Source organism: Chlorocebus sabaeus, chromosome 1, assembly GCF_047675955.1.
Source record: "Chlorocebus sabaeus isolate Y175 chromosome 1, mChlSab1.0.hap1, whole genome shotgun sequence".
NCBI lineage: Eukaryota > Metazoa > Chordata > Mammalia > Primates > Cercopithecidae > Chlorocebus > Chlorocebus sabaeus.
Genome location: NC_132904.1, coordinates 92391672 through 92405099, shown reverse-complemented (window position 1 = coordinate 92405099; position 13428 = coordinate 92391672). Strand labels below are relative to the sequence as shown.

The window sequence follows — 13428 nt, the reverse complement described above, 5'->3', positions numbered from 1 at the left end:
GTTTAAATCTGTATTTTTGATAGAACCTAAAATACTTGATAGCTGTCTTTATTTTATACACCTAGTGTTTTTCTGTATATTTTCTTTCTGAATATAAAGCATATTAGCTAGTCGTAACGTTTGTTAGCAATTATCAGTTTTATAAATACTTGAATACTAGTACAGAGACCTGAATAGCACATTTGTCAAAACAGAACCAACTATGTTATGATAGCCAGATTCTATACCTCTCCTCCTTTTTCCATCCTCATCTCTGTCACCTCAGTCCTGAGATCAGGAAGCAGTTGTTGAAGGGCCTTTTAGATTTTAAACATGTAAATAAAACAAAATAGTTCTCTTCTGCTTAGGATTTTAAAAGCAATAGCTGCAGTTAATGCCCTGCTATTTTAGTTTCTTTGTGAGGAAATGCCTACTGATTAAGCTGTCTTCTCATAACTGAGCTAATAGTTTTGCCAAGAAGATGAAAAACTAATCACAGGCTTAGATCCTTGGGATTGCTATTTAGTGATTCAGGATGCATTCATATTTGGCTATATAAAAAGGCTGTTAGGAGTGTGAACAAATACAGGAGATGGGATTTATTTTTTAAAGGAATAAATGGAATTTGACAGTTTTTTACAATTAGCTTTTTGTTGTGGAAATGCGTGGTCATCTTCTGCTTGATCATCTGCTTCATTCAGCTTCACAGCCACAAAAATTATTCAAGGCCTACTAAGGGCCCTTTATTGTTAGGAAATCTGTCATGTTACCCTGTCTATACTTGCTAAAATGTAGGAAACTTCAAGGCAAAGTTGTTTTCATCCCTGTTCCATTTACATGCCGTTTATACTATTTTCCTCCACTATAAAGGAAGGGATCTAAGAAGTAAAAACTTGGAAGCAATGTGTATTTTCACAGTCTGCAATCTAAATATTTATATAATTTCTTACATACAGCCCTATAATTGGTAGAACCTTACATAGAAGCTTTCAAATAATTCTGAAATATTAGATAGGATGGATTAAACGAATCCTTCTAACTTACGGGGGTTTGTAATTTTTTATTTGATTAGTACCCTAAAATTGTGTTGTGTAAAACTAAGACATCCAGTCAAGCCCCTGGCTTGGGTTAGAGAGTGAATTTTCTTTTTGTTAGATGCTGCTAAAATAGTGGCTTACAAGGGACTCTGGTTTGATGGGATGGATGTTCCCTGCAAAGTTTAGGTCGGTGCAAAATTGCCATTTCAGTGGCAAAAGCTGCAATTACTTTTTCAGCAACCTAAGTATTTAATAGGTTGATTAACTTGTAAATTATCTGCCTTAGATGTTTACTTTTGTGTATTGCTAACATTTTCTGGAGACATTATTGGCATTTTTTTGTGTAATCCTTAGAAAAACAACTATGTTGTTGAAAATTTAAAGAATCTTAATGTTGTTTGTGGTCATTTTTGGCAGAGAATGCCTAGAGTTGCCAGAATTGCGTAAGTCAAAATTCAGCCTGCAAGTTTAGGGTTAGCAGATATAGCGGATACAGAAACATCATGGTCGTTAAAGTGATAACACGATGTTTGAAAAGAAAATCATACAAATAATGCCATAATGGTTTGGAATAATGCAGATTTGAATGTTTAACTTATTTTTAAATACTACCTCAAAGGATCTACCCATGACAGGGATGAGTATGCTTGAAGAATGTCTTAATTTATGTGTTTGTGATGTTCGATTTGCAGTTTCCTACCGCATTTGAATTCAATGAGTATTTTCTCATTACCATTTTGGACCACCTATACAGCTGCTTATTCGGAACATTCCTCTGTAATAGTGAACAACAGAGAGGAAAAGAGGTAAAATATGAAACATGACCTTACCCATACTATCTCTACTGTGTACTTTTCCCTAAAAGAATGTACTCTGTGATAGATTTCAACTGAAGTCATTCTTTTGGGTCATACTTTATCTTACATGCTGTAATATTGATTGCTTCCTTCCATAGATCTGGAACTGATATATTCTGAAGTATCTTTGTCACAAGGCTGAAGGTGCTAGCTAGCTGTCTGCTATGAGTTCATGGGTGGGAAGTAGTTTGTGCTAAAGAGAACTGAAATGTGTGAAATCTAAGGAGCCACCAGTGTACCATTTTTTTCTATGTAGAATGGAAATCCTTTACAGTAGGTGCAGAAAAATTTAATTAGCAGAAAATGTATATTCGAGTGAATAGGCAGCTCAAATTCCCAAGTATATCCTATTTATGGAGACATTTTAGGTTAAGTTTTTGAGTTTTTTAAGTTGTAGAGTAATACTGTAAAAAAATTCAAACACATAAAAGATAGTATGTGGAAAGTTAAAGTTTTTCATTATCCCACTTTTCCCCAGAGGTATCACTGTTAAGTGGGGTTGGTATTAAGAAAAAATGGTGTAAGGATTACATTTCAAGTTTTACTTCTTTCTCAAAACTTGTCTATCCTATGTATCAACATCTTAGTCATCTTGATTAGTATCTCCCTCTGCATCAACTTTTATTCTAAAAAATGTGGTTATAAAGTAGTTTATGTTTTATTTTATAAAGCACAGTAGGAATAAGTACTTGCACTGAAGCTCAGTTGCTGGGTTCAAATCTTGGATCTATCACTTACTGTAACAGTTTGCTTGGGGAAGTTAATGTCTCCTTTTGTAAAATTATGAAGATTATTAAATAAGCGATACAAAATGCCACAAGAACTGCTATGTAGTATTTCCTAGACTTCCTTAAAGGCAGGTATTAAATTTTTAAATTCACCTTATGTTTCAGTGTCTAGCATGCAGTAAATATTTCTATGTATAGCAGGCACTCAATAACTTAAGGAATGTTCATTAGAAATAGCATAACAAAGTTTCAAAGATAGTTTTATTTTTTGAAGGCCCTGGGTAGGAATCATTGATTAAAAAAAAAAAAAAAAACTTTTGAAATTAATACTTTTTTAAATTAATAATATGCATACCATGAAATTCACTTTGATAGTATATAGTTGACTGGTTTTTAGTATATCTGAGTTGTACAGCCATCACCACATTTTCATTTCAGAACATTTCATCACCTCAGAAAACCTGTTAATAGTCACTCCCCATTCAGCCCTGCCAAACACTAATGTTTTTGTCTCTGGATTTGCCTTTTCTGGATGTTTCATATAAATGGAATCATTTAATATGTAAACCTTGTGTCTGGCTCCTTTCCTTTAATATGCTTTCAAGGTTCATACATCATTTCTTTTTATGGCTGAATAATACTCCATTGTGTGGATATATTTTAGTTGTCATCAGTTAATGGACTTTTGGGTTGTTCCTACTTCTTGACTATTAATGAATAATGCTGGTTTGAACATCTATAAAAAAGTTCGTACAGACATGTCTTCCGTTTGTTGGATAGGTACAAGAGTGGAATTGCTGGATCATATGGTATCTGAGGAAATGCAGACTGTTTTCCAGTACCCTCTGATTTTAATATAAGTTGGTTTATCACTGAAGTCTCCAAGTCCACATCCTCTAAAGAGATTTTAATGACGACAAAGTACTTTTTTTACAAATTTCATCTAAAGTGTAAATGGCTTATGTGGTGGATAATCTTTACCTATTTTTCCTGCCTACAGAATCTTCCTAAAAGGACTGTGTCACTGTGGTCTTACATAAATAGCCAGGTGGAAGACTTCACTAATCCTCTCTATGGGAGCTATTCCAATCACGTCCTTTATCCAGTAGCCAGCATGCGCCACCTAGAGCTCTGGGTGGGATATTACATAAGGTGGAATCCACGGATGAAACCACAGGTATGTGCTGTAGGATATACAATGGGAATTTTCATTCATACAATGCAATTTTGTCCCTTAAAAGCAGCTGGAAAGATTATCTGTGCATATTTGAAACTTTACTCTTTACCCATTAATAGTTACAACTGTATAGTAGAAAAAGTACTATACTGGGGCAGGGTAATCAGTATACCTGGTTCTTAGGACTGCTTGTATGACATCAGACATATCACTGCTCTCTTTTCTCGCATCTTCCCTCCTCTGTCTGGATAACCTCTAGGGGCTCTTGTTTTAATAAGCTGAAGAAAGTAGCTTTAGGAAAGTTAAAAGCTGAACAAAATTCTGGTCTACTGTGAATATGTTTATGGAATATTAACTACTTAGAACTGTTTAAGACTAAAAACCTGTAAATAATAGGGAATCTTCTGACTACTGACTTTTAATTGTGTTAATTATTTGTTGTATTTGGAAAAGTACCAGTTTCAGGAGCACCTACACAGCAGGTTATTCTCTGGAAATACTCAGGGGCACTGGGAAAGCCAGTGGAAAGATGAGTGGTGTCCATAGTCCCTGTATTTAACTTCACTGATGGGTTGGAAAGGTGCCACTGGTTCCAACAGCTGAAAGAACATACACTGCAACATTTAGGGAGTGATTTGACTCTTTGGTCAGGATTTCCTAGTTGAATATTTTATGTTTTGCTCTTGCAGGAACCTATTCACAACAGATATAAAGAACTTCTTGCTAAACGAGCAGAGCTTCAGAAAAAAGTAGAGGAACTACAGAGAGAGATTTCTAACCGATCAACCTCATCCTCAGAAAGAGCCAGCTCTCCTGCACAGTGTGTCACTCCTGTCCAAACTGTTGTATAAAGGACTGTAAGATCAGGGGCATCATTGCTATACACTCTTGATTACACTGGCAGCTCTATGAGTAGAAAGTCTTCCGAATTTAGAACCCATCTATGAGAGAAAGTTCAGTCACTTTATTTATTTTAAATCTCTCTAGGATGAGTTTAGAACTGTAGCAGTGCAGGTAGCTTAAGTGAAATAACTCCATATGTAATTACATGATTATGATACTAATCTTCTAAGTATCCAAAGGATATTAAAATACTTCAATCCTGGATCCACAGTGGGAACAAGTTTCTATTAAAAGGCAAATGCTGTTACAAATTTTTGGCTTCTGGTAATATTAAAACCATTTTAGAAATATGCTCTGTGCTCACTGTGCAGAGGAGTATCAGTTTTCAAACCAAAACTGAAATTCTGTGGCATCACATATATTGGGCCTTGATGTCATCACAGATCAAAATCATTTGATATCCTTTTCTCCATTCTAGGTTTTTCTTTTTTTCAGTAATTGATTTACCTTGATCACTTTTCAACTTCCATATTCTTCATACAGTAAAAGGCAAAGTGTTGAAGATATTATGGTGTAGTAGTAGTTGAAAATTATTGCTGTCATTGTTTACATACTTAAGACATATTAGCAAGTTGAGCCAAAATGGGAGGCCTTATAGATGTGCTTGGGGGAAGATGAAGGGCAGAAAGTATCCATACAGGAGTTCAAAGAATTCTATGCCCTTCAGATTAGCCCAATTACCAGAAACATCATGGGAGATATTTTAAAAACTAATTATTCACTTGTTTTGTGTGTCTGAACACACAGAAGCTAATTGGCAAGTTTTTAAGAAGTATTTAAAAATCTTACTACGACTGACATTTTTCTGAAGTCTGTATAAATAGCTTATAGTGAGAAGTACTATGCTCAAATTTTACATTTTTCCCTTTGCAAATTCTATAATTTCCACTACCAAAGAACACACTGCATGTAAAAGATGTATTACAATCTCAAAGCCAGTAAAAGAAATCTTGCTTCACTGTTCACCTGCTACAAGTAAGAGTTTGGTGCTGGTAGAAACATTTGACTTTTATTCTATATAAGAGCCATATGTAATGTACTGTAATAAAGGAGCTTCTTGTCCCTTGGTCTTTTAATTAAAAGAAATTCCAAATGACTTTTAAACTTTGTTCTTGTCCAAAGTTGCCTTTTCTTTTTTTTCCCCAGAAATATTTGGAAATTATTGGAGGAATATGCACCCCACATGAAAATGTTCAATTTGTACCCATTTTCCCTTAACCAACACCCAAATCAAACAAAATATACAGTGTTTTTCCACTCACTGATTCACTATACAGGGAGTCTGAACCTTAGCCTCCCTCTTGGTCTTGCAATGAGGAACTATAGTTTCTATTAGTATATCCAATTTAGCAAAATTAGTACCAAAATTATTTCTTTGGTAATTGTGTGAAATACAAGCTTTTAAACAGGGCATTTAAGTGGCTAGCAAATCGGTGTTAAACATTAAGCTTTCTACTCCAAGTATTTCACAAATGCATCTGCCATTTTCCTCATTTAAACTTTGATTATCTTGGCCTGGTACCACATACAAGAATGTAGAATGGCTGAAGAGATCAAGAATTTAAAGCTTCTAGTCTTAATATACTTGCATCCACTTCAAATTCCAATCAAAAGCCAGGGGAATCTAAGTGCAACCCTACCACTTCTCTGCTGAGAACCTTCCAGTGGTTCCCCTCACCTTCTGTAGAAGTCTCCAATATGGAGTACATGCACTTGAGCATTTAAGATATACCACTGGTGTGTGTGGAAGGGAGGGAGGAGGAATACTAGCACTTTTTATATATTTACACAAGCAAAACTTTTAAATATTTGAATTGACAGTTACATGTTTCATAACTTTATATTTCTAGTCTGTTGGTTGTACAGGTGTAATTTTTTCCCTTTTTGATTAGGGTTACAAAATTTAGAGACCAGTATGACTAAGTTGAAGCTCCTTAGCCTCCTTCGACCTAGTCTCTGCATACCTCAACTGTTATGTACCAGTGCTACTCTTCTGTTCACAATTGCCTCATGTAATCTGCAGATTCCTGCTTCCCCACTTTTGTTCAGTCTATCTTGTGCACCTGGAACAACTGTTCTCCCTTGTGACTAATTCCTCTTTTCTAGCGTTTAGGCATCACCTCTTCCTCTGGGAAGTTATCTGATTCACGACTGCCTTCTCTGACATCCCCACCTTCCTCTGTGCCCCCATAGCACTGTGTATATGGCTACTACCACTGCAATTCACCACATTATATTGGAATGAACAATTCACCTGTCTACCACAAGTCTGTAAACATACCTTATTTGAAATGAATTGCAATAAAGCTGTGTTACAACGTTAGTGGATGGATGACACATTCCTCTACTGTAAACTTGCAGATAAGAAAACTGAAACAGTATTTTTTCACTTCTCACCTGAGAGTACAAAAAGCTGGAGTAGTTCAGTTTGAATCCTAGTTGAGAAATGGGGTGGGATTTAGCATCATTCAATCACCCTTCTCCTAATTAGGACTCAGAGCCACTACAATTCAAATGATGGTTATACAATTTAATGACCTGAAATTCAAACAAGGAGATAACAGCAGTTTTTAATAGTTGAAATGGTGGTTGACACATATATTTATCATGTCACCAGTGCACTGTTTCTCACTTCTCTTGTGTCTATGGGCTCACAGTTATTAATTCGATCAAGCTACAAACCTACTCATTAGAAAACTGGACACACAAGCACAAGTTTACAAGCCACAAATACCCCAAAATCTACTTAAGGATCCTAAATTAAAGTCTGTTACTGTAGTATCTTGTATCATGAGGAAATCTAATATTCTTGGGCTCTCTTTCTATGTAAGCATGAGTATAGCAACTAAGTACTAGTTTTTTCTCTTCATCAGTACATTGATGTCCTATTTAGAAATGCATTTTTTGAGAGCTTATCACAAAGCCTTTTACAGGCTGTTAAGGAAAGTTTCAGTGTTTCTTTTAAAAAGGTGCTTTATTGACTTTAAATTTATAAAATGTTAACATGTCTTGATCTAGTTGAAATTATGATTTATAGAAACATAACAATTATGTGTACAGTTCATATTCCACTCATACTGTACACCAGTAAAAGCAAATACTCAAAGGGTTCTCTAAGTTTCAAGATTAAAAACCATAATGCCTTGACTGAATATCATGATTACAAAACAGCTGTTAAGAACTATGAAGGTATATGCTCACAACATATCCCTTCTCCCATTCTCACTTTATTCCAAAATCTCATTTCACTGACAATTTGTTTATACTTTCAAAAATCCTTTTATAATTTTTACAGATATAACTCAAAATGACTGCTTGGGTCTTTAAAAAAATTAACAGATAAAAAAGCAATACAAGTGCACTTAATACTGATCAAAGTCTGAAATGCCAAAAAGCAAAATAAAAATCCTCTGAAATATATATTTAAATATAGAAAAACTCCACCAATAGTAGAAACAAAGTATGTTTAACGGTTGCTTTGGAAAGGGGAAGTGGGCACTTCATGCCAGGGAGATTTAAAAATGAGACTTTTCAAGCAAGCACTGCCTATGGCATAGTCTCATATTTTGAAAATGTAAACCTAATTTTAAATATAAAGAACTATTTTTAAAAAATCACACCCACAAGTAAAAAACTGGTAATCTGTTTACAAAGTGCAATATATCAGTACAGCAAACTCATCTCAACAAAACAAGATTATGTGTGGTTTCTCAGGCTTTAAAACCCCCCTGGTTTCCATTTAAATGTTTTAACACTGAGTCATCCTGCATACATGAAAAGCCTGTGTAATGAAGCCTCGGTCCCTTAACACCTGCTATTAATTAATTCCAACATAAGTGAGTATGAGATCTGGGAAGTAAATTGTCATCATCTGATTGATGAGGTACAGATTATCTGAATAAAATTTCTGACCTGGTTATGAGTCAGTAATCCCAACACAAACTACTGCTTTGTAGTGAATTCTGTATGGTTTGCATGTCCTTCAATAACTGAAGATTTTTTCTGCCTTTTTCTCCAGGTCTCAGTTTGGTAAAATCTTTCTTATTTGTGGTCCCTGTGATTCCAGAACGGCTGCTGCTGTTTCCTTCTTCATCAAGAGTCTTTTTGGTAGCTTTTAATTCCTTCTTCTGCTTCTCTAACTTCTGTTTCTCCAGCTATACCAAATAACCAAGGCAGGAAGGAAAAGGAGAATTTAATGAAAATATTTTTTTCTGACAACAAAAAGTACAAAAGAGTACCTTTTTTTGGTTAACTCTTATGCTAACTGAAACTCAAATAATACATCCTAGGCTTTTTTTAAAAGACTTCAAAACCTACTGCACTAGTCATTTAACACTTAAATATTAATATAAATAAATATATGCTTAAATATATATAACAATATACAAACAAGTAAACCTGAGTAAACAAATTCTGGTTGTCCTAAATTAAGGCAATATTGCCAAAGTACAGAACAGGGCGAGTGAAAAACAAGGGGAGTTGAAGGAAACTCATGGAGGAGGCAAAAATCAGACACACAGAAAAGAACAGGAAGGATTTTCACAAATGGGAGAAGAGGAGAAAGGCATTCTAGAAACTAGTCTGAGGAGGCAAAGCAGCAATTTCCAGATGGATGAACAGATGTAATTGGTAATGTATTAATACTATGAAAAGAATTTCATTTTTGTTCTATTATTTTAGAATAATTTAAACCAAGGGAGCTTTATTTTTACTTTAGCCAAACTGATGCTGGCATGTTGGTGTTCCATTAGAATAAGTCTAATTAGTATGAGCAACAAATTAAACCATTACTCCTTACTCCTACAGGAATAATTTACTTGTATTTCTTTTTCATACATGAACTTTGAAAAAACATCCCAAGTTTTAGAGTTGAAAAGGCTAGTTTCATCCCAGCTCTGCCATTTCCCAGTGAGCTGGTACTTGGGCAAGTTATTTAATTTTGCTGAGGATATATGCATACTTCCCAGAAAATGTGGCCTAGCATCCTCATCTATGAGAATATACCCACTTCATAAGCCATTTGTGAAAATTAGATGATATACTCAAAGCACTTGGCACTGGGTCTATCATATGGCTACCAATCAACAGCCAACAAACCTGTTCTGCTCTCTGAACTTCTCAGCTTTCTCCATTTCAGTCAGTGGAATCACCATCCTGCCTAACTCCCTCTCCTTCTACATGATACCCAGCAGCAAATAACCCCAATATTTTTTTTACTTCCAAAATATACCTCAAATCTGTTTACCTCTGCCCAAACCCAACTACTGTCTTGCTGACCACCTCTTATATGTCTATAGCTGATCTCTCAGCCTCTCTGCCTTGATCCCATCACCCTACCCCTAGTCACTATAGTAATCTCTTAAATACCTGAATCATGTTTCTCTCTGGATAAAAACCCTTGAGTGTGATGTCACCACTGCATCTAGTAGATACTACATTGTTGGCTGATATAAAATGATTAGTAACATAAATATATTTCACATATTTAATGTTTGACTTATTCCTTTGGAAATAGAATTTCCCAGGTGCTTTTTAAAAAAAACTTACTTGGATAAACTCAGAACTATTTAAATTCATCAAAGAAGTTAAAGCTTATTCATAAAGAATATTAAATACATTCAGTATTTGAAAGATGTATCTTAGATGAATATGCTAAGCGACTAAAAGTGTCTTCTTTCCTAATCTACTTACCAATTCTTAATGAACAAATGTCTTCAGTAAAGAAGTATCTCCTGTAGATATTTATCTATGATACACTTAGTGTCATAATTTAATATTTGAATTAAAGTGTATTTTTTTTCTTAATCATTAGAAACTTGAGTGAAGGAAAACTGAGTTACCTGGGCTTGGTATTTTCGAACTTTAGTTATTTGGTTGGCTTTTGCTTCCATCCTTCCCACTAATGCCTCCAGTTCACACTCTAACTTGTCTTTCAGTTCAACAGTTGGTGACTCCTGGATAAGTTTTGCAAGCTGCTGGTGATCACTATATACAAAGCAGAAGTAGAACATGGTTAAGTTTTCTATGTTTCATGGCTAGGTCTATTATACCTTACTCATTATGGGGTTACTGCCACATGTGTTTAAAAAATGACTCCATTTTTTGAATAGAGCAAGAAATTTTTTTTTGAGATGGAGTCTCACTCTGTCGCCCAGGCTGAAGTGCAGTGGCACGATCTCGGCTCACAGCAAGCTCCGCTTCCCAGGTTCATGCCATTCTCCTGCCTCAGCCTCCTGAGTAGCTGGGACTACAGGCGCCCACCACCATGCCTGGCCAATTTTTTTGTATTTTTAGTACAGACTGTTAGCCAGGGTGGTCTCAATCTCCTGACTTCATGATCACCCGCCTCGGCCTCCCAAAGTGCTGCGATTATAGGCGTAAGCCACCGTGCCCAGCCTAGATCAAGAAATTTTTAATTGAAAATATAAATTTAAAAGTTCAAGAAAGGCACTGGAGGGAAATGCAAGAGTTCTTAATTTCAAGGTTAAATCTTTATATTCATATTTTCCCCAAAAGAATACTGTATATGTAAAGGAAAGTCTAGAGATGAATCTTGTTCTTCAGACACTCATGTCCTAACTTATCAGTTAAGTTTAGCTAAAATGAATGTAATGTCAGGCACCAGATAATGATGCAGTACATGACAGACCACATATACCACAGTGATCCCATAAGACTTTAATATCATATTTTTACTGTACCTAGGTATGTTTATATACACAAATACCATTGTGTTACAACTGCTTATAGTATTTAGTAGTAGAGTAACATGCTGTATAGGTTTGTAGCCTAGGAGCAATAGGCTATAAAGATTGGCACACTCCTACAGGCATAAGGAAAAAAAAATCGCCTAATGATATTATTTCTCAGAGCACATCTCTGTCATTCAGTGACGCATGACTGTATATCATAAGTTCTCAAAGAAATAAAACTTAAATATAAACCTTGGTCTTCAAAACATTTAACAGTAAGAGAGAGATTTTACCCTTATTAGTTGTATTTGTTAAAGTCCCAGTAACTTGGTTGGTGTAAGGATTGTGCTCAGCCATACTTGCTCAACAAAGGAAAGTAAGAATAATAAAGTCAACAAGTTTTTAAAAACTGAGGTTTTAGAGCTAAATTGAATTAAAAAAACAAACAACAAAAAACAACTCACAAGCTCATTTGCCCAAATTCATCCTGTAAAGTCTGTAAGACTTCTGCCAGCTCCTCATTAATACCGTTGGAGGGAGACGTTACTGACAACTTCTTACTTTTACCACCTCGTGAAGATGCTTGCTTTGCCAAAGGAATACTGTTGATGACTCGATCATTGCACAAAGCTTTACTGTGTTGCTTCATTAGATGCAAGACAAGCTGAACATTGGCTACCACGGCATGGCTAGGACTTGTGGACTAAAGGAAGAAAAATGATGAAAGTAACTGAAGTTATATTCTCTACACCACTTTCTATTCACTAAGCCTAGGTAAAAAGAACTCTTTACCCCTCAAAGTACAGTATATAAATCCTAAAATTATTCTGATCATGATGTTCTTCTATTTGAAATCCTCTGATATAAATCCACTAACTGTAATGTTTTAAAATGAAAAATAAGGCCCTACATCATTGAGCTGCAACCTACATTTCCTAGCCTCATGTCCTATCATCCTCCACTTTTCTCCATTTTGTGAACAAACCATATTTGCAGATGACATTTTTTGGTGTGTTAGCAACATTTATATCATTCTTTAAAACCCAGTTCAAATATATTATTTTTAAAGGCTTCCTTAAAACTGCCAGGTAATCAGTCCATTCTCAGATCACCTATAACACTTTTTACATCTCTCATATCATTTATCATAATATATTTTAATTGCTTTTACATATCGATTTCACCTATTAAACAGTGTACATCCAGGTGGTAGAGACTTGTTCATTTCTCCTGGAATAATAGGAAGCACTAAATACATGTCTATCACATGTGTAAGAAAAACCTGATAGACTTCTCAAAAATATTTTGTTTTTGTTTTAAACACTAAACCAACTATCTCAATGTACTACTCCATTTTATAAATAGATGGCTGGGCTTACTTGGCTCCATAAATATCATTAGATAGCATACTTAAAATGCAGGTTCCTAGGCAGCACACCAAACTCACTGCAGAGTTAGAGTTTGGAAATTTGTTTTCAAGTCCTCCAGTTGATTTTGATTAGCCAGATTCGGAACCACCATGCTAAGGTAAACATATGCTTTCCTTCTAATCTTAGTTCCCATTGTTAGCTAGCAAATTGAATACAGCAGTATTATATATCACATCCAAGTGGGAGTTTATTACATCAATGCAAGGCTGGTCCACTATTCAAAAATCAATCGATGTAACCACTATTTTGCTCGTAACTTGTAATATATATTTATTATACTAATTGCCTATAAGTACACTTTCAGTATGCAATAATTTAAAAAATTCTCTTGTTCCTGTTATTTTTCTGATTATATTAATATGCACTTGACCCTTGAACAATGGAGGGGTTGGGGCACCGACCACCGATGTAGTCAAAACTCTGCCATAATGAAACTTTATTTTCCTTCAACTTTTAAGTTCTGGGGTACACGCACAGATTTGTTACATATGTAAATGTGTGCCATGGTGGTGTGCTGCACAGATCAACCCATCACCTAGGTATGAACCCCAGCATCCATTGGGTACTCTTCCTGATGCTCTCCCTCCCCGTTGACCAACTCCCCCACCAAACAGGCTCCAGGGCA

General features: G+C 35.3%; 2 protein-coding genes across 12 annotated transcripts in view; one reads left to right on the top strand and one right to left on the bottom strand.

The window, feature by feature from the left end:
* Positions 1-5789, top strand: part of MTMR2 (myotubularin related protein 2) — an 86864-nt gene extending 81075 nt beyond the window's left edge. For all 6 annotated transcript variants that reach the window (XM_008020605.3, XM_008020606.3, XM_038005292.2 and 3 more), the window contains 3 exons: positions 1709-1822; positions 3602-3778; positions 4468-5789. In XM_008020605.3, coding sequence (XP_008018796.1) covers positions 1709-1822; positions 3602-3778; positions 4468-4629 — 453 coding nt within the window. In that variant the 3' untranslated portion in view covers positions 4630-5789. The remainder of the gene's footprint in view (positions 1-1708; positions 1823-3601; positions 3779-4467) is intronic.
* The window catches only part of CEP57 (centrosomal protein 57), a 43430-nt gene continuing 35673 nt past the window's right edge, over positions 5672-13428 (bottom strand). For 4 of the 6 annotated variants that reach the window (XM_038005301.2, XM_073020476.1, XM_038005302.2 and 1 more), the window contains exons 9-11: positions 11838-12076; positions 10522-10666; positions 7637-8835 (exon numbers count right to left, since the gene is read on the bottom strand). In XM_038005301.2, the coding sequence (XP_037861229.1) occupies positions 8605-8835; positions 10522-10666; positions 11838-12076 (615 nt within the window). In that variant the 3' untranslated portion in view covers positions 7637-8604. The other 2 variants (XM_008020600.3, XM_008020602.3) reach the window with 2 other exon arrangements.